This window comes from Danio rerio, chromosome 23 (assembly GCF_052040795.2).
Source record: "Danio rerio strain M-AB ecotype USA chromosome 23, GRCz13ab, whole genome shotgun sequence".
Taxonomy (NCBI): domain Eukaryota; kingdom Metazoa; phylum Chordata; class Actinopteri; order Cypriniformes; family Danionidae; genus Danio; species Danio rerio.
The window spans coordinates 28,327,490-28,351,605 of NC_141043.1; the positions used below are offsets into that span (position 1 = coordinate 28,327,490).

At 34.9% G+C, this 24,116-nt stretch overlaps 1 protein-coding gene across 3 annotated transcripts in view; it reads left to right on the plus strand.

Annotated features, from left to right (window-relative positions):
* Window positions 1-24,116, plus strand: part of esyt1a (extended synaptotagmin-like protein 1a) — a 37,420-nt gene that overhangs the window by 10,404 nt on the left and 2,900 nt on the right. Inside the window, exons 6-30 of one of the 3 annotated variants that reach the window (XM_087307168.1) lie at window positions 1,332-1,404; window positions 1,478-1,567; window positions 1,660-1,715; window positions 2,054-2,174; window positions 7,165-7,341; window positions 7,667-7,749; window positions 7,849-7,897; window positions 9,988-10,077; window positions 10,156-10,257; window positions 10,343-10,414; window positions 10,508-10,594; window positions 12,340-12,489; window positions 12,560-12,718; window positions 15,281-15,457; window positions 15,626-15,708; window positions 18,701-18,749; window positions 18,875-18,964; window positions 19,060-19,155; window positions 19,233-19,304; window positions 19,387-19,473; window positions 19,897-20,043; window positions 21,600-21,721; window positions 21,834-21,932; window positions 23,256-23,387; window positions 23,464-23,569. In XM_087307168.1, coding sequence (XP_087163294.1) covers window positions 1,332-1,404; window positions 1,478-1,567; window positions 1,660-1,715; window positions 2,054-2,174; window positions 7,165-7,341; window positions 7,667-7,749; window positions 7,849-7,897; window positions 9,988-10,077; window positions 10,156-10,257; window positions 10,343-10,414; window positions 10,508-10,594; window positions 12,340-12,489; window positions 12,560-12,718; window positions 15,281-15,457; window positions 15,626-15,708; window positions 18,701-18,749; window positions 18,875-18,964; window positions 19,060-19,155; window positions 19,233-19,304; window positions 19,387-19,473; window positions 19,897-20,043; window positions 21,600-21,721; window positions 21,834-21,932; window positions 23,256-23,387; window positions 23,464-23,569 — 2,569 coding nt within the window. Of the gene's footprint in view, window positions 1-1,331; window positions 1,405-1,477; window positions 1,568-1,659; window positions 1,716-2,053; window positions 2,175-3,030; window positions 3,279-7,164; window positions 7,342-7,666; window positions 7,750-7,848; window positions 7,898-9,987; window positions 10,078-10,155; window positions 10,258-10,342; window positions 10,415-10,507; window positions 10,595-12,339; window positions 12,490-12,559; window positions 12,719-15,280; window positions 15,458-15,625; window positions 15,709-18,700; window positions 18,750-18,874; window positions 18,965-19,059; window positions 19,156-19,232; window positions 19,305-19,386; window positions 19,474-19,896; window positions 20,044-21,599; window positions 21,722-21,833; window positions 21,933-23,255; window positions 23,388-23,463; window positions 23,570-24,116 lie in introns of those variants that run through there. The other 2 variants (XM_087307170.1, XM_087307169.1) reach the window with 2 other exon arrangements.

Sequence of the window (24,116 nt, forward strand, 5' to 3'; positions counted from 1 at the left end):
TCAGCAAACCTCCTAATTGCTGCAGCACGAGTCCCAAACGACTAAAACAATATAATGAAATCCCCACTGTGCTGAGCGAGAGCGCTTCTTAAACTAAACAGTGCATCATCGATGACACAACCGTGCTTTGGCCTGGTTCAAGGCAACTGTGCATAGTGTGAGTACAGTATTAGGAAGTTCTAAGAACATTGTGGATAAAAATCGGTATTGGACCAAAATGAATTGGGGGGGGGGGGAGGGGGAGGGGGGGCTGCTTGTTTTGGTAATCTTTAATCAAAATCTAGCCATTTGCTTGCTGCGAGTGAAAGATGAGACGAGGAGCGTGAAAAATAAAACCCATCCCCGACTCAATATTCAGTTTTACTTGGAAATAATTCATCATACTGAAACACAAGTCTTGGGCAACTTCCGGTTCATGCACAGCCTTTAAAGGGGACCTGTCATGCCTTTTTTCACAATTTAAAATTTTTGTCTCTGGAGTGTGTATGTGAAATTTCAGCTCATAAAATAACCCATACATAATGTTTTATAGCTGTTTCAACCCCCCCCACCTCCCTATAGGCTTTGATCCCAGCCATTTGAGCCATTTTGGTGACTGTCGCTTTTAATTGAAATGTCATTTTCAGAAAAAGGCGGAGCTACAAATGCCTGTGGCTGCGTCCAAACTCGCCTACTTCTCAGTAGGTAATGCATTTGAATTTAAATTTACTAGTCAGCCGTTAGAAAAGTACATCCTATACAGTATGAAAATGAGTAGTATGAATGGAACTCAAACATACTACATCCACCATTTCACGTGACCTACCCACGTCAGTTGCCCACGTCAATTCTCTCATGGGGCATAATGGGATATTATAGCGTGCAATAGATGCACATTTCAGAATATCGCCGGAAGTAGTAAGTCAGCCGTGTACTTTTTTTCGCATTCTGTTTTTCTATTCTGTGAATTCGGACTAACTGCTTGGCTCGCAAACTATTTTTAGCATAGTATATACTATGGAAGTATGCAATTTCGGACGCAGCCTACAGTGTGTGTCAGCATAGTGGCAGATTCAAAAACAAGACTAATGTATTATGCTAATGAGGGAGAGATAGTCACTAATGGGTGGAGGTTTCCTCCTCAAGATGACATGTTCAAAGGTAGAATGTCAATCAGAGCGTTTCTGCAGACTGTTTTTATGAAGTGTGATTTATTAAAAAATAAAATTAAACTTTTACCATTAGAAGCTGGTTATATTCACAGACTGTTGCCACACAACTGTGTTTAAACCCATTATAAAAGTGTTTTTTGCATAATAGGTCCCCTTTAAACATGTTGCGCTCTGTTGCAGTTATGCTGGAGATGTGGAGATTAATGTGGAGGTGAAGAAGTACTTCTGTAAAGCTGGAGTTAAAGGCATTCAGGTACGAAAGAATGATATAAAACAGAAATAAAGTAACAAAGAAACTCACCGACTGTGAATTTCTCACTCTTCAGCTGCATGGAAAGTTGAGAGTGATCTTAGAGCCTCTAATTGGGGATGTTCCTCTCGTGGGAGCCATCACCATGTTCTTCATTCGCAGGCCTGTTAGTCCATCGTTTTCTATTTGATATCAATTATCACTTTATAATAGCCTCTTCTTTAACTACAGTGTTGTTTTTACTTCTGTCCTTCACAGAAACTCGACATCAACTGGACTGGCATGACCAATTTATTAGACATACCGGGTTTGAAGTGAGTGCAGTTGTTTTTAGCTTTTTTTTTTTTTTTTTTTTTGCATCATTCATTTTATTTTTACAGTAGAAATAGACTGCAGTTCAACTACACATATTAATACAGTAACTCTCTCTTCTCATATGCTTCATTTATTGATAATCAGTAAAGCGCTGGTCTGATTATTTAAAGTCTGCAGAGCTTCCCTCTACTCAAATGAAGCAGGGAAACGCAGTCATTCATATTGATCATAACTTTAACCCATTATAATCACCCATGCTGTCAAATAGTTTAAATGTATTTTGTCTGTGCCTCTGTGTCCCATTTTTTCTGTACGAACCCCTTGCATTCATTTCCAGTGCCATGTCGGACACTATGATAATGGATGCAATCGCCTCTTTCCTGGTTCTCCCCAATCGTCTCACTGTGCCTTTGGTGGCCAATCTGCACGTAGCACAGCTGCGTTCCCCTCTTCCACGGGTAACACTTCACTGTGCTTTAATGGAGTATTTATCTGTGTTATCCTCTTCATTTTGACTAGATTCATCAGACGTACCAGGGTCAGAAATTAATTTTTTCTATAAGGGGGAATATTAGCCCACTGGAATTAAATGTTATTTTTACCTCTTTGATACTTTGACTTTTAAGTTTGCCGTAGATCAATGACATAGATGTATTTATGCAGCAATAGCATAATGTAAATAGTCTACACACAGGTATATAAATGATACAATTAAAAGTAAGAAATCATTACAGCTGTGCAATTGCAAATACGAGTAAAAGCAGACTCAAATCATTGCAGTCACATTTAACAAAAAAATACACACAAGGATTCATCAAATTTACATAAACAAGAATTGGAAACGCTTTATTTCAAGCCTCAATCCACGCTTTTGACGACTGGCTTATTTTCTGCCTATTATTAACTGTTTATTAGTATGTGGTTATTCTACATCCTTAATCCTACCCAAAACCAAACTACTACCTTAAAAACTAATATGCAGCAAATTTTGTTTGTTAATAGTGTGAATTGTGACTTAAATTAAAGTGTTATCCAAGAATTAAGAAAAACTTTTACAACAGTCACATTTTGTTTTGTAGTTTTAAAAGTTGAAAAAAATACAATATTGAATATAATAAAATATTGTCAAAATAAATCCCATTCAATCAGAATCAGGGTATCTTCCGTCCAATCCATATCCGTTTTATTCATAATAATAATTCATAATTAATCATAATAATACTTAAAAGCCTGGGTGCTTGTCCACAGAGGGCTCTTATTTTGAGGGCTACGTCACGAGCTCAAATTTGGTTAACCAATCAAAGGAAAGTTGGCGTTTCAGCACCGCCTACATGTGTATGATGAATTTTTGAAGTCGTTTATCCATTTTCCTACCCTAAATTACATTAAAAAAAATGAAAATCGAGCCAATATTTCATTTTTTCAATTCTTGTGACCAAATGAAAAACGGAAAAACGGCCGTTTTCTTCATTTTCCTTTTTTTGTTTGAAAACGGATATGGATTGGACGGAAGATACTCTGATTCCATTCACACAAATCATCAAAAACAGCTAAGGGTAACGGTAAAGTCTAGATCGAATACGTGGCCGACCGGACGTGCGATAAGCGCATCAATATAGCAGCATTTTTTGTGATACTGTTGAACTATAATTCATATTTTTACATTATGGTGACGGTAACTTCCGTTAACTTCCCGCCACAGCCGAATCTGATCTAGCAACAAGCACAGCTAAAACTGTATAATGCTAAGCCAGTAGTTAGCGGAGTTCCTATGTTAAGAAACAACATGAACATACTGTATGCAGACCGAACAATTGCATGTGCATGATGTCACAGTTTTTACGTGGAGATGATATGGTTATCATTTTCAAAAATCTTCACTTTGAAATCCGTTAACAGTGTTTGCATTTTAGGCCACTGAATGCATAGGTCACAAAAAATGAGGGGCCAAAATGCCAAGGTTTTTGTTTTTTCAAAAGACACAAACTGAAGTGATGGAAAAAGGTGGGATTAATTGACAAATAAAAAAACTATGGAAATGTATGTGACAACTGAACAGAGAACAACGGGCATTTGCAAAACTAGAACAAGAGCAACCTTGTGTAATGTAATAATAAGACATTTGATTATAATGTTCGTTAAAGGTTTCGTTCACCCAAAAATAAAAAAAAAGTCTATTATGTACTCATCCTCCACTTGTTCCACTGGTTCCACTTGTACTTGTTTTAATTTCTTTCTTCTGTTAAACACAAAGGAAGATATTCTGAAGAATGTTGGGAAAATACAATCACTGACTTCCATAGTATTTTGTATTCCATATGTCAACGGCTGCCTCTTCAGACTATCTTGTTTTATGTTCTACAGAAGAAAGAAATTTATACAAATTTAGAATCACTTGCGTATAAGTAAATGGTGATGAAATGTAAATTTTTGGAAAAATAACTATTTAATGTACTGCACCATCACATCGTTTTCTGGCTGCAAAGACAAAACAAGCTAAAAGATTAGTTAGATTTTTTTTACACATTAGAACAATGGTTATTTTAGTAGCAGGGGAAAAGTGCCTACCCAACCTGTGATTGGTCGTTAACTGCACTGCTTTAAATGCAACGCTGCAATTTTTAAATTTCACATTAATCATGAAACCTGTAAATTACACAGGCACTTTTTAGCACTGTTCAAAAATCTATAATATTTCCAGTATAAAAACGGTGTCTGGCGGCATGGTGGCCCAGTGGTTAGCACTGTTGCCTAACAGCAAGAAGTTCACTGGTTCGAGTCCCGGCTGGGTCAGTTGGCATTTCTGTGTGGAGTTTGCATGTTCTCTTCATGTTGGTGTGGGTTTCCTCTGGGTGCTCTAGTTTCCCCCACAGTCCAAAAGACATGTGCTATAGGTTAATAGGGTATATGCAGAGCTAGTTTTTCTTCCCATACTGATAAACTTCTTTTACAGCATAGATGTTATAATGTAATTAAAATATAATAAATTAAATAGACTTTAGCATTCATTTAGTTGCTCAGGCATAAAACGAGATGAAAAGCCCTTTACACGCACATTGCCCATTAGGATTAGCAGGCTAGCGCAGAAGCTCTATTGTGGGGTAAAATAAATGCTCATATTTTAAAGACATGGCGTGGAAAAATGTAATTGAACGCAGTGCTTCTTGTACAATCTGAGACCCATTTTATATCTGATATCACGCAGCCATGGGAGATTGCTGATGTTTAAATAAAACAGACCTTAAACACACCAATTTTGTAATGGCATACAATTCACTGGAAGCGTTTGACCCAGGTTACTGACAAATTAAAAGTCCTTCCGCATACTTCCGGATATACCATATTAAATCAACTAAATTGGCCATAGTGTATAAGTATGTGTGTGAATGAGTATGTGTGTGGGAGTTTCCCAGTACTGGGTTGCTGCTGGAAGGGCATCCACTGCATAAAAAACATATGCCGGAATAGTTGGCAGTTCATTCTCCTGTGGAAACCTCTGAAAAAAAGCCGGGAAAAAATGAATGAATAAACTGGCAGCTGTGCTTGCCAGAACTTTACAGTTAAAAATATAGTAGAAACTGTCAAATAAATTTCAAAATGTTATGGTAAACTACCATATTTAATTTTTTTATAGTACACCAGTGTTTTGAAGTATGAACATCTACACATCGTAGCTTTTGTTACACAGACAAAAAAAAACAAGAAGAAAGTCAAAGGATAAAACAAAGGTCCTCTCAAACAACTTTTCCCTGAAGCAGAGAAACATACTAACATATATATTAAATACACATCGAATAATTGCAATAAACGTTATTTATCAACAAAAGATGTCACACATTAGATGATAAGAAAACAAACTAAAAAGAACCATAATAGTAGCCCCTTTCACACAGTGATACCGGTAAATATCCGGAAAATTTCCGGAACGACTTTACCGGTATATTCAAAAAAGTGCTGTTCACACAGGCGAGGACGTTACGGAAATTTTCCGGAAAAGAGCATTCACACATCCATTCCAAAATACCGGTAAATTCTGACATCATTCACCACAAATGAGCTTTAAACGGCTGCGCTTGTATTTGTAAACATTTGACTAAATTACAAACTCTGTGGATGATCAATATTGTAAACAACTTTCACTGGATCATATTCGCATGTCGAGATGTTCATAATATGTGCGTGTGCTGACGCTCACAGGCTGTTTCATGGGCACACGCAAAGCTTGAAGGTAAACAAACAACGGCTTATCATTTGCACAGTTGGCATTAAAAAGAACATATAAACGTGATCTGACTAACTTCTAGCAGCTAAATGTGTCTGGAAAAATATTCAAAGGCTTTTATTCTCACAAACCGCGCGGACGTAAATGCGTCTGACTGTTGTGATTGGCTAAAGCAGACGTCTCACGTCAGCACGTTCTAGACGTGCACGAGCTTATTCCGGAAATCTTCCTTCTGCGTTCACACAGCGCAGCATTCCGGCAAATTGCCGGTAATGTTACAACTTCTCTTTCCGGAAAATAGCCAGAACGAATTTACCGGTATTTTCAAAAAGGACCTGTTCACACATACAACCTTTCCGGAAAATTGCCGGTAATTTTCCGGAAAGGTCTGTATGTGTGAAAGGGGCTAATGTCAACAAAAAGGCATAAAAAGTGAAGTGTCATGTAGGCAATTCTGAAAAAGTCAGTTTAAGATTATTAACCATATACAGTTGAAGTCAAAATTATTAGAATTTTTATTATTTTTTTTTCTTTTTTTAAATATTTCCCAAATGATGTTTAACAGAGCAAGGACATTTTCACAGTGTCTGATCATTTTTTTTTTTACTTCTGGAGAAAGCCTCATTTGTTTTATTTTGGCTAGAATAAAAGCAGTTTTAAATAATAATAAAAAAAATTAAGGTGAAAATTAAGCTATATATTTTTTCAATAGTCTACAGAAAAAAAACATTGTTATACAATAACTTTCCTAATTACCTTATCCTGCCTAGTTAACCTAATTAACCTAGTTAAGCCTTTAAATGTGACTTTAAGCTGTATAGAAGAATCTTGAAAAATATCTAGTCAAATATTATTTACTGTCATCACCGCAAAGATAAAATAAATAAATAAATAAAAAATAAATACTTAAAATAAATAATTCTGACTTCAACTGTATATTAAAGAAATTAACTGTTTGCCAGGTCAAAGTATTTAACTGTTAAAATTATGTTGAATTTTATTTTATTTTTACAGTGTACCCTTAGGAATGTACAGGCATTTATGTCCATTTTAATAGTGATTTTGATTTCTGACCCTGAAATGTAATGTAATGCTCCATAGTTTCATCGTGCATGTTTGTCCAGTGTACCTGCTTGAACTGTGCTCATGTACATACTTGCATATGCTAATTTAAATAAGCCACCTGTACTTTTCTTACCCCTGTACACTTGTATGTTTTGGCATAGGGTATAGTTCGTATCCACTTGCTGGAGGCAGAAAACCTTCCCGCCAAGGATAACTACATGAAAGGTGTGATATCAGGGAAATCTGACCCATATGCGGTGTTGCGTGTGGGGACGCAAATCTTCACCTCCCATCACGTGGACAACAACCTTAATCCTCAGTGGAGAGAGATGTACGAGGTCAGAATAACATGTGATTGGTGTCGCTTGTGCTTCTAGATGAAAATGTGTCACATTTCCGACACTTTAAAAAAGGGAAGCTGTGGTTCTTTCGGGCTTATAACACTATACTATGTGTTTACGTATGTGTATGTGAGATCCTTGTAACTGCTGGCAACAACGAGAAGAAAAAAAAAAAAGTGTGGTAGTGCAGGATGTGACTATCATGTGCTAAGATCAGATGAGCATTGAGCAAACGCACAAGCTCAATGAAACATCTGTTCACTGCAAATTAATCTTTGTGAATTTCTGTGTGTGTGTGTGTTTATTTGCTTTTATTTTTTAGGTGATTGTCCATGAAGTGCCTGGTCAGGAGCTAGAGCTTGAGGTATTTGATAAAGACCCTGACCAAGATGACTTTCTTGGAAGGTATAATATAATTATAACTGAAGTCAGTACTTAAATCTATTTATATAATGTTATGATGCTGTTATGAACTCAAGTATTTTGTTTTTGCATTTTGCCTAGAATGAAGTTGGATTTAGGCATTGTAAAGAAAGCAGTTCTTTTGGATGAGGTAAAGCTTTACTTCTGACTCTTTACTTCTCTTTCTCTCTATCTATTTTACTCAATTCAATTTGATTTAAAAATTGCTTTATTGTCATGACAAATGTTAAAAATGTATTGCCAAAGCATTTATAAAGTTTACCATTTAAAATAAAATGTATTACAAAACATAGCAAACACAGTAAATAGTAATAGTAGTGAAAATAATTATAAAAAAAGAAGAAATAATAATAAATCAGAATAAACTGTACATTTAAAAATCTACATTTTGGGATAAAACAGTAATAATAAATACTACTACTACTACTACTACTACTATTAATAATAATAATCATCAGTATATTTACAATGATATTTACTCTCTTTCTCTCTCTTCAGAAGAGCTTTATTTCAATTGTCAAGAATGTCAAGAATTCCTAAAGCATTGCAGATTACATAAGCAATGAATTATATTGAATATTAATTGTTTAATACATATAGATACATACAGACAAAACACACTCACAATTAGAATTTTGAAAAATATATACAGAAATAAGAACGAGAAAACAATCTCTCTTTCTCTCTATCACTCTCTATAGTATTACATTATTACACGGTTACATTAGTTATTATTTTTGGCCCAGAAAGCACCCTCTCACTGACGAAGTCCAGAAATAAGCTCATTTGTCCCATTTTTGACAGTATATGCCATCATAAATTGCAAAAATAACCGATAAAAGAGGGGCAAAGCAGTGGCGCAGTAGGTAGTGCTGTCGCCTCACAGCAAGAAGGTCGCTGGTTCGCGTGTTGGCCGGTGCGCCGGTGCTCCGGTTTCCCCCACAGTCCAAAGACATGCGGTACAGATGAATTGGGTAGGCTAAATTGTCCCTAGTGTATGAGTATGCGTGATTGTGTGTGTGGATTTTTACCAGATATGGGTTGCGGCTGGAAGGGCATCTGCTGCGTAAAAACTTGCTGTATAAGTTGCCGGTTCATTTCGTTGTGGCGACCCTGAATTAATAAAGGGACTAGGGATTAATAAGCCGACAAGAAAATGAATGAACCGATAAAAGTAGGCTTTAAGACGCATTTAATTTTTAATTATTCAAATGGACAAATTCTGAGGAAACGAACTGGCCAGTTTGTTATATGCCTAAAGGCTACTGTTTTTGATTTAAAAACGATTTTAACAAAGGTAAAATTTTAACAGGTTACCAATTAGTTTTTTTAATGATAGCTGATAATATATTTCCATTTTAAAAGTATTTTTCATATTTAAAAAAAAAAAAATCTAATCTCGTAACATTATTTATTAAACTGTAATTTTAACAATAAAATGCACATTTGTAAATAAACACTTTGTGGTAAAATAGTATAGTAAGGAAATATTTTTGTTGTATCAAACCGTATGCTCACCATCCAACAAGCTTATCCACAACCTCATTTTATAGTATTTGAACCTCTTAAAATTCTGCTTTAAAGCTTTTTTAAATCGAAATTAGGGCAAATATTTGCAAAAAGGTCCACTTTTTGAGAAAAAAGAACCACCCCTTTCAATAGACAATACGGGCCTGAGTGTGAGTGTCTATGGATGTTTCCCAGTGATGGGTTGCAGCTGAAAGGGCATCCGCTGCATAAAACATATGCTGGATAAGTTGGTGGTTCATTCCGCTGTGGCGATCCCTGATTTATAAAGGGACCAAGCCGAAATGAAAATGAATCCTTCAAACCACTGTTTTAACATATTTTCAGCAGTTTTTTTTTATTTTTTTTTTATAAAATACAATTTATCAGGATCTCTTAACATTTGCCCTCAATTTAGTTTGCTTGAATTGAATATGATTTGCTTGTTGGCCATTGAAAATGTTATGCCATTTTATGACAAATATTTTATGAACATTTTATTTACAACAAAGAACAAAATTTCTCTACACAAAAAAGTGACTGTGCACAAAAAGTGGTTATTGAATAATTGAATGTACATACCCAGAAACAGTTGTGATATACAAACTGGCACAGCAGACTCTCTAGATGTTGTGTAATATGCCAGCTTGTTTTTGTTCTTCTGCCGTCTGCCTTGTTTGTTATCAATCTAATGCTTGTTCACTGTGGTTTTAGTGGTACACTTTAAAGGATGCTGCATCGGGTCAGGTTCATCTGAGGTTAGAATGGCTCTCGCTGCTGCCCTCTGCAGAACGTCTCAGCGAAGTAAGATCTTCATCAGCAGATCATAAAAACCTATATTATCCAATGCACATGTTTAATCTCCTTTTTAATGAAATATAGGTGCTGGAGAGAAATCAGAACATTACAGTGCCTAGCAAGACAGCAGATCCTCCTTCTGCTGCCGTATTGACTGTGTATCTTGACCGTGCACAAGATCTACCTGTAAGTTTATATCCCACATCACTATTTCTTCAGCATCTCTTGGCTTGAAATGTTAGCATTATTGAGTCAGATGATTTTCGTTCAGTTCAAGAAAGGTAACAAGGACCCCAGCCCTATGGTGCAGATCTCTGTCCAGGACACCACCAAAGAAAGCAGGGTATGATGTCAATACTGTTATTGCACATCATATGTAACGTTTGTGGCATATTTATACCTTCTGGAGTGACTATTGCATGTATGTTCCATCCAGACAGTGTATGGGACTAATAATCCAGCATGGGAGGATGCCTTCACGTTTTTTATTCAGGATCCCCGCAAACAAGATATCGACATTCAGGTATGTTCAAAGCTATTTGTAAAATACTGAATCTGAAATATTACTTCAACGCCATATTTTTTAGTGTTTTAGGACCTTTGAGTGTATGTTTAAAAAGTGTATTATTTCTTAAGAATACGATAACTGAAATCAAAAAAAGGAAAAAAAGGCATTTTAGGCCATTTTCTTTAGAAATGCAGAATTTTTCATGTGTATAACAGGTCAATCCCGCAAAAATAATTGCTTATTTACAAATCATGTTCTATGTGCTCACTTAATTTCACAATTTTTTTTTAGGAATTTTTGAGTGATTTTAGCCATGGCTATTTTGTTAATAGCCCTAACATAGCTATCCACATGCAAAAAAGATTTTAATAACACTTTATTATTAATAATTAATAATAGTTTTATTGCTATTAAAAGATTTTTATAGCAATAAAACTATTGCTAATTGTTAATCTATGTAGTCCAGATATATTTTGGTAATTTTTAGCCATAGCATTTAGAGCTTATAAGCAAAAAGGTCAATTTTCATATCTCCAGGCTATTGGGTGGCACTGTGCCAGTAATGGTAATGGTTGAATGTTTTGGCTGAAACGTAATTTTCTAAAAATGTCATATGATTCAGTTAATTAACATATGTCTTTATTAATTAACAATGTTCTATATATTTGCTCACTTATTTACTAGCATTATCCCAAATCTTTTGACGAATGTTCAAATCCAGGAAAACAAGAAATTTTAACTAGTGACATGAACGTGTCATGTGCCTCCATTCTAATGATGTCACACCCTCAATTTCTGGTGTTGTTTTATAAAAAACAGGGAAACACCAAAGGCACTTTGATATGTTATGCAGAGCAGCATTATAAAATAACCTTTAAATATATATATTTAGTCTGCAGTGGTGTAAAGTAACAAGTTACAAATACTCAAATTACTGTGAGTAGTTTTTCTCAGGAATTGTTATTTCCAAAGTAGTTTTAAAAATGTGTTCTTTTACTTTCCCTTGAATACATTTATAGTGCAGTATTGTTCCACTCCACTACTTTCCTTTAACATGCAGTCAATACTTTTTTTCCTGTCCATGGGGATTAGAAAAATCAGTCAGTGATTCTTGTCTAATTAAATCGCACATACAAAGTAAATTGTGCCTGCTGGACAATAACTAAATGCACTACAGAATGTTACGTTTACACACATCCCCAAATAACACGTAAATGCATTCGCTTTTTACAGCGTAATACTACTCTTGAGTACTTTTGAAAGGTCTACTTTTAAAGGTATACTTTTACTCTATTTTGCACTGCATTTGTATGCAAGTAATGGTACTTTTACTTAAGTATGTTTTTTCAGTACTCTTTCCACCACTGTATAAAACAGCATTATGTAATCACAACAGGAAGAGGCAGAAGTGGTTTACTGTGGCATAATAAAAGATCCACTGCTATTGTGCTCTAATCAGCAATTACTGTACTTCAATGATCTTGTTTTACTTTAATAGCTTTCAGCATTACTCTGCTTAATATTATTTTATAATAAGTTTTTTAATAGTTTAGCTCATCCGTGAACATGGTTTCAGTCCCATAGGATGTAAAGAATACAACAACTTCTGTTTCCACGACTTTCTTAGTTTTAAGTGTTAGAACTCTAGCAGAGAAAAATTACATACTGTGCTTTAAATACCAAGGTCTTGCTTGTGTTTATATCCATGTAATCACAATTCCATAGCTGTAATTGTGTCATTCTTGCTTTCATCATTTCAGGTGAAGGATGATGACAGGGCTTTGACTCTGGGAAGCCTATATATCCCAATGTCTCGTCTGCTGTCCAGCCCTGAGCTTACCATGGATCAGTGGTTTCAGCTTGAAAAATCCGGACCAGCCAGTCGTATCTACATCACAGCTATGCTGAGGGTAAGACAACAGACGAATTTTGGCTGTTAAAAGCATTGAAGACCCATAACGTTGGTGATGTTTGTTTCAGGTGTTGTGGCTGAATGAAGACGCCATCCTTACCTCTCCTGTATCTCCAATACCTGGAGAAGGATACGGCGAAACTGAAGTGTCTTCAGGAGCCACAAAAGTGACCGCCACTCCAAAACGCCCTGAGCACACTAGTCCAGACAGCAATTTTGCATCTGAGGTGAGCCTGTGGAGACGTTCAAAGCTTTTTGAAAACTAAAGTAGTATTGACGTTATTAACAGGGGCATTTACTTCACATATTTTAATTCAGTGAGAATTTTAATTCAAAATGCTCCATTAAAACACCAATATCTGAATAAAAATGATGAAACTGAATTAAATTGTAATCGGTTAGAGGGGTGGGATAAACCTTTCAATAAACTGAATAAAAAAAATATTCTGCCACTTTAAACCAGTTATCATATCATTCTATGTCATCATTTGCCACAACAAGGTAACCTATTTATGCATACACAGCTAGCATAGCCATGATTATTATGTTTTTGGCAAAAACCCCACTCAGTGTTTGTGCTGCAAAACTCCTATTACTGTAAAACATATTTTACTGGACTGTCCTGCTTTTACTGATTTCAGAAGGACTTTTTATGAAATTAACTCTTTTAAGGACATTTTTGACAAAGTGGAACCAGAAAAGATTTTAGAATTTTTATCATGTATTAACACAAAAAATCTTATTTAATTTATGTTTTATTTTGTTTGTTGATTTTTAAATTGTATATTTATTGTTGAAAGATTCCTGCCATGAAGATAGCCTTGGTTGCTGACATGGCACTAAATAAAAAATACATTACATTACTGTTTTTGGCAACGCAGTGGCACAGTAGGTAGTGCTGTTGCCTCACAGCAAGAAGGTCACTGGGTCGCTGGTTCGATTATCGGCTCAGTTGGCATTTCCGTGTGGAGTTTGCATGTTCTCCTTGCGTTCTTGTGAATTTCCTCCGGGTGCTCCGGTTTCCCCCACAGTCCAAAGACATGCGGTACAGTTGTGTGTGTGTCCGTGTGTGTGTGTCCGTGTGTGTGTGTGTGTCCGTGTGTGTGTGTGTGTGTCCGTGTGTGTGTGTGTGTCCGTGTGTGTGTGTGTGTCCGTGTGTGTGTGTGTCTGTGTGTGTCCGTCCCAGAGATGGGTTACGGCTGGAAGGGCATCCCCTGCATAAAAATGTGCTGGATAAGTTGGCGGTTCATTTCGCTGTATAAATATAAATATATATATAAATATAAAAAATGGATGATTTTTGTTTTCTTGCTCCTATAACAGCCTTCAACAGCAGTAACCAGATAACTGTTCGTTTCAATTTAGAATGACTTATGACTTGATGTGAGTGCAGTAATTTTAAATAAATATAATAATATTAATAATAATAATTGCAAGAATAATTCAAACTTGTATTTCTCCATCCTGCCGCCTTAGACAGTTACAGCATACAGTATAGTCCATTCAACCACAAGAATGTCTGGCGAATAATGACTCGTGCAAAGGTTTAGTTTCTATTCGAGGTCACAAAATTTCCCACTCCCATTCACCCTTACTATATTATAGTGGGGCTGATTAATCGAAAAGTAATTGAAATAGACATTCAGAACCTATAATTAATCTATTTTTTCCAGGTCAATTTTTTTCGTTTACTTTTCCTACCAAGTCAAGTGCTAAACTAATAAATGTTCAGCACTTTGCAGCCAGATCTGATCGCAGTATTACAAGTTGAGAGCACATACATGTAATTGAAGTTTACAGATCTGTAGCCAGCCTGGTGAAAGAGAGGATTCTTTTTTATCTCAAAAAGTGGAGCTTTTTGCTATTATACTTCTCATTTTTTATTGAATTATGAAATTTAAGTCCTGCATTTTAAGCACTATTTTAAGTTAGCGTGTCGGATGATCATCATAACCACACTTTTTGACTATTTTAGCCAAAATAGAATTTAAATCAATTTTAATATGGGCTGCTTTTGGTGCTTCACACCTTTTTATTTGTCATTTTCTGTTTCAAGATTAAGGTCCAAGATTTAGATTAAAAGAAAAAATTTTCTCTATTTAAAACAATACAGTAGAGAAAGATGACTTCTCTTATGTCAAATTGCATGTTTTCCTGCACAGCTGGATGTTGGACTCATGAAAAATTATTGTTTGCATTGGTGAAAACTGATTAGCAGAATTCACACTGAAGCAACAGCCAACAGATGATTCGGCTTGGTCTTAATGATTTTATTGATGGGTTATTTTCACTATAATGGCATAGCAGTCAAAATAGGAAAAATAAGCTCATGTATGGAACAAATTCTGGACCTTTTGTCAGTGAGAGGGGTCTTTCGAGCCACCTAAACCCTGCCTGGCTATAGGCCTACACTACTGCTTTTCTGAGGAGAGAGAGGCTCGTGCAGTCACCATAAAGCTCAGCTTCCCAATGCCTGTCCTTTCCTTATAGCCTATAAACAAAACCTTCCAGAAGTTTTATGCCTACAAATTCATACTATTGCTCGATTTATTTTTATTTCACATTTTACTGTAAAATCCGTTTGCATAAGAAATAACTGAACTAACCTTATGTTGACAGAAAGGCAGGACTGACTGGTGTGTGCATTTTAAATGAAAGTGGCACATGTAAACACCACATTGAATTAGATAGCGTCTCATGTAAACTCACCACCATACCCAATCAAAATGACAAAAAGGGTGCACTTGTAAACAAGGCTAATGTTTGTAATTCTAACATGTTCAAATTAGGGTGTTCTGCGGATCCATCTGGTGGAGGCACAGAGTCTCGTCGCTAAGGACAATTTAATGGGAGGAATGATGAAGGGAAAGAGTGACCCGTATGTGAAGATTAGAGTGGGAGGATTGGCCTTTAAGAGTCAGGTCATTAAAGAGAACCTCAACCCTGTCTGGAATGAGCTTTATGAGGTATGTCGACTCATTTATGTATTTTGAACAGGAAGGGTAGAATGACTGTATCAAAACAAAAGATGATTTCTGCTTTGAGTCACTTCATACCTACTCTGCATATTCAAACATTTGTTTTTGCTTCTGGATATTTGTAAGAAATGCAAATCGTGTCTGTTTGTACTGTAGGTGATCTTGACCCAGCTCCCTGGTCAGGAGGTAGAGTTTGACCTGTTTGACAAAGACATTGACCAGGATGACTTTCTTGGCAGGTGAGACTGCAACTTTTTTATTTCCAACACTACAAGCCTGTTTCATCATTTAAGACCACCCTTATGAAAATGCTAAGAAATTACAGACCTAAACAAGTGCTGGAAAACCAGAGCAACTACCCAGCAGAGTCTCATGTCATTATTTTCGAAAGCTGTGCTTTAGGAGAAAAAAAACCCGAAAAGACAGACGAAAGATATGACAGACAACACAATCTCAAACACATCTCAATGAACACTTGAAGCTTGCTCTACAGGCTGAATTAAGGATGTTTACACTACAACATCTACACTAATAAAAATAATATAATAAAGTAGCAAATTGAAAGGATCAAGTAAGCGGACGATAGTGAAGCCAAACAAAAGAAAGAAATATAACAAAACATTTCTAATTCATGAATAACCCCTTACCTTACTAAAACTGATAAAAAGAAAAAAGTCCTTCAGCGCAGTGCGCCACATTCTTCCCTATTTAGAATAAAATAAATATAAAGATGACGTTCAACCTCTTACCTGAGGCAAAATGGAAGTCATACGACATCTTCCCTATCCACCTTACTCTGAGAAAAGATTGAACTTGAGGAGTCAAGCCTGATTTATACTTCTGCGTCAGGTGACCGGCGTAACCGGCGTAACCCACGGCGCAGGTCTGCGCGCTGTCTCTGTCGGTCTGCATTAACACTTCCGAAACGCTAGTTGGCAGTGAGGTGTAAATGTTCCTCTGTGTTGAGTTTCTTCGCTACTTTTTTGCATTTCCTGAACACTTCTGGGATGTACAAGTGGCTCAAACTCGCTCATTTTGAGGCAGGAACCGGCGGACGTGCAACAACTTTAACTATGAGGTAAATACAAAACAAAACTTTCCATCCGGAGCTCCTTTACGGGACTCCACACTTGTAAACAATCGCTCGCGCGGCGTCGCGCCATTCGCGCGGCTCTCGGTCCCGCCCAGACTCGTCAGCGCTACCAAGCCGACCAATCACAGAGCTTACGCTACGCGTCGTTGCGACGTGTAGTTACATTTTTTGAGAGGTGCACGTCAGTGACGGCGATGGCCACGGCGAAGGGCTATGCGTCAGCGCCGTAGCATACGCCGGTGTTTGACGCAGAAGTATAAATCAGCCTATAGGGTAGCTCAATATTGCCGGGAAAGAGCAGAGCAAAGAGCAAAAAATTACATAAAAATCAATCTAAATAAAAATGAACAAAACTCACAAAATTTCTCAAAGTGGGCAAAAGTAATGCAAAATAATTTTACCCAAACGAAAGTTAAGCAAAAACAACGAAAATCATAATCATGTGAACAAAATACACCAAAAACGAGATCAACGAGATCAAAGGCAAAAGCGCGATCTCCGCTTTTAATATCCCCACGCGGCCGCGCCATCTCCGCCTCACCTCCGAAACGCAGCCAGCTGCAGACTGCAGTGAATAATGCTAAGCTGACTCTCTGCTTTTTCGCTGATCCACTGCCATGTCCCGCTATACACCCGCAACCAACCTGCAATTATATAATGTATTTTTTTTTATTACCCGACCCGGGGTTTAACTGCAGCGCCCGCAGATATAACCGCCATTTACGCATCACTAACGGGAAGCAAAAATACAACCTTTACGGCTCCCCGCATGTTTTCATTGTGATGCGCGACTTGTAAAATAAGAGTCTGCATAGACCTATTTGTAGTCTGTCAGACAAATTTGGTTAAAACATCCGCGGATATAACAGAGATCTGTGCATAACTGGGTTTATGGTTCCCGCTTTATACAATGTCAAGAGGGTGACTGCATAAGGTAAACTGCACACACTTGATTATGTAATGCGTGGACGTGTCTCACATCGCAAAGCATAACTAAACCTTTACATGTCCATGTTTAATCAGTCATCGATAAGATCTATTGATTAAAGTGATATTGACAATCAATAGTTCATCAAGTAATCCTTAGCATCCCTAAATAAAATATATTAAAGTATATTTCACCCTGATACATCCAAATTCATCCAAAACTGAAAATTCTGTGACCATTAACTCACCTTTACTTGTTCCAAACCAGGTTTTTTTTCTGATGTTGAAAAATAATATCCAATAACTTTTAATGTCTTTGGTTGTTAAAAACTTGAACAGTAAAAGCTGAATTTAGATTGTTCTTTTGTTTATTATTTTATTATTTTTATTGTCAGACAGATAAAACATTTTAACTAAATGTGTTAAATCAGCTGCACAAAGCCATTGGCTTACTGAAAATCATATAAAATTGATAGATAAAAAGATGTAACGTTTATCGTGATAAATATCGATATTGACTGATATGAGAAAAATTATCGTGATAATTTTTTTCCCATATCGCCCAGCTCTACTCACCTGCCAGATAAAGGTATTAAATAAATATTTAAAAACAATGTGCCAAATAGACAACGACAACAACAACAACAACAAAAAACCTGAACACTGTTTGAATGCAATCTTCTGCTTCCGTTTTTGAATAAAATAAGTAATAAATGTTTATTTTGAATAAAATAAGTTTGTTATTAGTTTCTCTCACAAGACATTTAAGCTAAATTAATAATTTTATTATTTTTAAAAAGTGTCAGATTTTAAAAATCTATTATTAGACTCACACAATAAGTATAGCCCTTTGTGATAAATGCTGAAAATATATATTTTTAAGTATATTTAATTATATTTCTGTCTCCTTAGACCTAATATATATTTTCTTATATAGACCATTTCAATGTGGTCATGTCATATGCCCATGAACATTTCTTGCTTGTTATCAAACTACTTTATAACTGTAACAAGAGGCAATTCCATCATCACTTAATGTTAAAACAGCTATCATAATGTTAGTTATCACTGTGTTGCTCGTTTTGGATTCTTGAAAGCTATAGAAATTAAAAATATAAAACAGGAAATATATTGGGGCCATTGCTTTTGTTTACATTCCTTAAAAATGGTGTATATAAAGTAGTAATTTACAGTGATTTAACTGTTTGCAGGGTTAAAGTGAGTCTGAGAGACCTCATCAGTGCTCAGTTTACTGATCAGGTAAGTTCAGCGTTAAAAAAAAATGCATACTAGTTTGTTTTTAAACATAATATTAATCATATTTTTTGCATTATATATGGTCGTGAGCTTGTTTACACTTGTTTCTATGTCTTCTTCTGGTGCAGTGGTATACTCTGAATGATGTGAAGACCGGAAGAATCCATCTGGTGTTAGAATGGGTGCCTAAAATTTCAGATCCCATCAGACTTGAACAGGTCATATCCTGTTTCTGTAAATGTTTTTTTGTTAACCTGAGTTCATTAAATATTAACATTTTGCTGAAGGGTTTTGTGTTTTTTTTTCTATTTAGATCCTACAGTACAACTACAGGCAGTCTTACCTGAATAAAATAGTTCCCTCTGCTGCACTGCTGTTTGTTTATATTGAGAGAGCACATGGGCTGCCTGTGGGTTTCTTTTTATTTCCATTCAAATGTATTATGTTTCAGTGACCTTCAATGAATATGATGTATGTTGTCTGCAGTTAAAGAAGAGTGGAAAAGAGCCTAAAGCTGGAGCAGAAGTGTCACTCAAAAATGTATCTTACAGGACCAAAGTAAGACCCTCAAATCATGACACATTTATATTGAGGTTATTAAAATATCAAAAGTTGCAAGGAACAATTTCTACTCCACAAGGTTGTGAATCGCTCCACTTCTCCACAATGGGACGAAGCCCTTCATTTCCTGATTCATAATCCAACAGAAGACACACTTATTGTCAAAGTGAGTTGTATTGTTTTTCTTTTGTGTGTGCGTGCGTGCGTGCGTGCGTATTGACTTTTGTTTTTGCACTACTTAGTTTGTCCACAAGAGGTCAACACTTAACCGGATCACCGTTTTACAGTCTTAACAAAAATAATAGACCTATTAGCACTTGCACTATGAATTAAAAGATATCCACTATTATATTAATGTTCATTATGCATAGAAAAATATTTATTACTTAACATTTGCAGAGACTTGACGCAGACACTGTATGAAGATGAATCTTTGGAATGCGCATATGCTTCAGAGAGCTTATATTTCTCATGAATTTAAAAGGCTGTGCTTTGAACTGGCATCATTGATTATTTTAAAATGTAAAAGGACAATATTTATCTTTTTTTCTCTGAACTGGAGTGTATTTGATCTGTTTGGCATGTGCAGGTCAGTCACAGCTGGGGTCAGGCTCTTGGTTCACTTGTTCTTCCTGTGCGAGAGCTGCTGGATGAGAAGGATCTTACGATAGACCGCTGGTTTAGTCTGGATGGAGCCATGCCTGAAAGTCAGATTCTGCTGAGAGCCGAACTAAAGGTTAAAAAGCACACTCATATTTAACATGTACACACTGACATACAGCTGAAATGTAGTCTGATAATGCAGACAGACATTTTCAATTATTCATATATTTACTCTATCATTCATATATATACTCCGAATTAGATTGTGTTTCTTTCTTCTGTTGAAGACAAAGAAGATATTCTGGTAACTGGTAACTTTCATGATACTTTTTACCCTATTATGAATGTGAATGGCTACTGGTTTCCATTATCCATTGAATATCTTCTGTTGAACAAAAAGACATAAAAGTTTGTAACATTTGATATTTTAAACATTTGATGTTTTGGACTCCATCTGTCTGGCGTAAACAGAATGCTGTTGTAAAATGTTAGGGTTACTGTGTTGTTTATGAGAAAATACGGAAACAACTCCCTTAATTGTATAATTGTTTTTGTCTTGTATTATTGGTATTTGTGGGTTTTTTTATTGGACCTTGAGTCTGGAAAATAAAGTTGATTAATTGATTGTAATCAGTTGAGGCATATGAGGAGAGAATATTTTTGGTTGAACCATCCATTTAGCGGGGAATTAAAAGGTTAGTTTACGCAAAAAAACGAAAATGATCCAATGATTGTCTCACCTAGAAGGCATTCTAGGTATATTTGTCTTTCTTCTTTCTGTTGAATTTAATCAGAGTAGTTTTAACAATTATCTTGGCCTCTACAATGGCAACAGTTGGCTGATTATCTGATATATATATATATATATATATATATATATATATATATATATATATATATATATATATATAAATGTATGTATGTATGTATGTATGTATGTATGTATGTGTGTGTATGTATATATATATATATATATATATAAATAAATATATATATATATATATATATATATATATATATATATATATATATATATATATATATATATATATATATATATATATATATAATCTACAGTGTCTGCCCTCTGTCATTATCATCTTCTTTTAATGTGCATTTTTGGTGCATTAGCGCCATCTGCTGGATTTTTATATTACTGGAGAGTGAAGAGCATGCCATGCACAGTTGAAATGATGGTAGATGCGCAGTGACAGTGAAGCAATAGTATCTGGATGCAACCTTTATGATGCAAGCTGAGATTGCATCACTTAGCGATGCAATGTCAGACACAATGCACTCAATGGAGTGAGTGACGTCACTGTGACGGGTCACGGGTGGGGTTAGGTGAGCACATTAAAAAGCATTGGATGCAGCTCAGATTGCACTGCACCAGGTCTGCATTCAGATCCTTTTCCAGTGAAGAGAGAGTGAGGTACATTTTACAATGGATGATTGTGCTTTATAGAACTTGTTTTGGACTGCTGACAAAAACACAAACTAACAAGTTGAACACAATTCCCAAAATATTTAAAAATGTTTTTTTAATCAAGTATGTATTCAATTAATCCAAAGACACAGTCATTTATAACATCAAAGTAGATTTCTAGTTCAAAAAAATCTTTTGAACTTTAAATCAACCACATTATAGTGTAAGTAATAATAATCATGGACCATTTATCTGTTAAACAGCTCCTAGACAGCAAGTTGGCACAATGTAGTGATGAAGAGGATGCTAGTCATGTGATTCCCAGTGCAGAACCAACTGTTGCAGCCAATAGTGAGCTCCGACACAGAAATGTACCTGTCCAAGGGTAAGAAACAAAGACAAGCTGCATTTTATTTCATAGTGTCCATAAACAGATTCGAACAATAATTGATATTTGACACGTGTTATGTTTTGTGTGTGGGTGGATGCAAATACAGAGGGGAAGATGCCAGTTCAACTGGGAAAGCCCAAATTAAACTATCTATTAGCTATTCATCTGAAGAGCACCGATTGATTATCAAAGTCCATGCTTGCAGGTAAATATCATTCAAATACTCTCACTTTTAATGAAGACTCCAGGCATGATACATAGACGTTATGCTATAAATGATTGATAGAAATCACAAATGCATCTCTTTATTTTGGTAAATATTATATTATATTATAATATATTATGTTATGTTATGTTATGTTATGTTATGTTATGTTATGTTATGTTATGTTGTATTGTATTGTATTGTATTGTATTGAATTATATTATATTATATTATATTATATTATATTATATTATATTATATTATATTATACACAAGTGTTGCTATATAATAATAATAATAATAATAATAATAATATAGTTAATGCAGTTGATATTAATGCATAAGTATGTTTATTTTTTATTTTATTTTATTTTATTTACAAGTGCTGCAATGAATATAACCAATGCTGCTGATATGCCATTAAAACATATTGTATTTTTACAGTGCATCTGGAAAGTATTCATAGAGCTTCACTTTTCACTTTTGTTTATTAAATTAAATTATGTCCTCAAAATTCTACACACAATACCCCATAATGACAATGTGAAAAAAAGATTTTTTGAAATAGTTGCAAATTTAATAAAATATAAAACCTGAAAAACCACATGTACAAAAGTATTTAATGTAATTTATATTATTTTTAAAAATTGTATTTAATATATATATATATATATATATATATATATATATATATATATATATATATATATATATATATATATATATATATATTTTATTTTATTTTATTGTCAAGTGATGTGATGAATATAGTCAATGCTGGTGATATACCATTAAAACAAATAATTTATATTATATACATATGTTGCCAATGCTGCTGATTATAATGAATAAATGCATTTATTTTATATATTATATTATATTATATTATATTATATTATATTATATTATATTATATTATATTATATTATATTATATTCCTAGAGATTGTTTGCAGCTGCAAGGGCATGCGCAGCATATGCTGGATAAGTTGGCGGTTCATTCTGCTGTGGCAACCTCGACTTAATAAAGGGACTAAGCCGAAAAAAAAAGAATGAAATTATATTATATTATATTATATTATATTATATTATATTATATTATATTATATTATATTATATTATATTGTTGTTATATTGCAGTATATTATTAAACAATGTCTTTTAGAAACTGAAACAAAAATGTTATAAAATGTGACTGTTTTTTTAACTAAACAAATAAGTTTACTTTAGCTGTTCTAAACAAATGAATAATTTCAAAATTTTAAGTTTAAGAAATCTGACTATAGGCCTCATTTTGATTTCATAAATCTATGTTCCTTCATAGGAACTTGCCGTCCTCCTCTAAGGAACCTCCAGACTCTTACATCTCATTCATTCTTCTTCCGGACAAGAACCGGAACACCAAAAAGAAGACCAGTGTTAAAAAGAAAAGCCTCAAACCAGAGTTCAATGAGATGTTAGTAGGAACATTCATAAATCACTGTCTTTGCACACAAGAGTGGAAGTTACCCATCTTTTGCTCTCTCCTACAGATTTGAGTTTGACATGTCACTTGAAGAAGCAAAGCAGAAACATCTTGAAGTTTCAGTCAAGAACAGCGTTTCCTTCATGAGTCGAGAAAAAGAGCTTCTTGGCAAGGTATTCATACATCAGCAGCATCACAGACACTATTGACCATATTGTTTTGACCATAATTAATCAAATGGGTATTTGAAGAAGTCAATTCTTGTTGATGACATTCCACTATCACCTTTACTCTTTTTGTTTAATTTATAGTGATTTAAATGTGACCCTGGACTACAATACCAGTCTTATGTTGTATATTTTTGGCAGTAACCAAAAATGCATTGTATGGGTCTAAATGATTTTTCTTCTATGCCAAAAATCATGATAATATTAGGTAAAGATAATTATCCAGTAATATATTTTGTAAATATCCTGGTGATGGGTTGTGGCTGGAAGTTGGCGGTTCATTCCGCTGTTGCAACCTCAGATTAATAAAAGGACTAAGATGAAAAGAAAATGAATGAATTTCCTGTTAAATATATTAAAACTTATTTTTTTGTAATTTGCTTTCGTAACACCGCCTAAATTACTTGTCTCGTTTCTTATCCAAATATCTAAAAGGATGTAAAGCAAGAAGCCTTTTCTAGACAAGAGTTTTTTCTTAAAACAAGCTGAATAA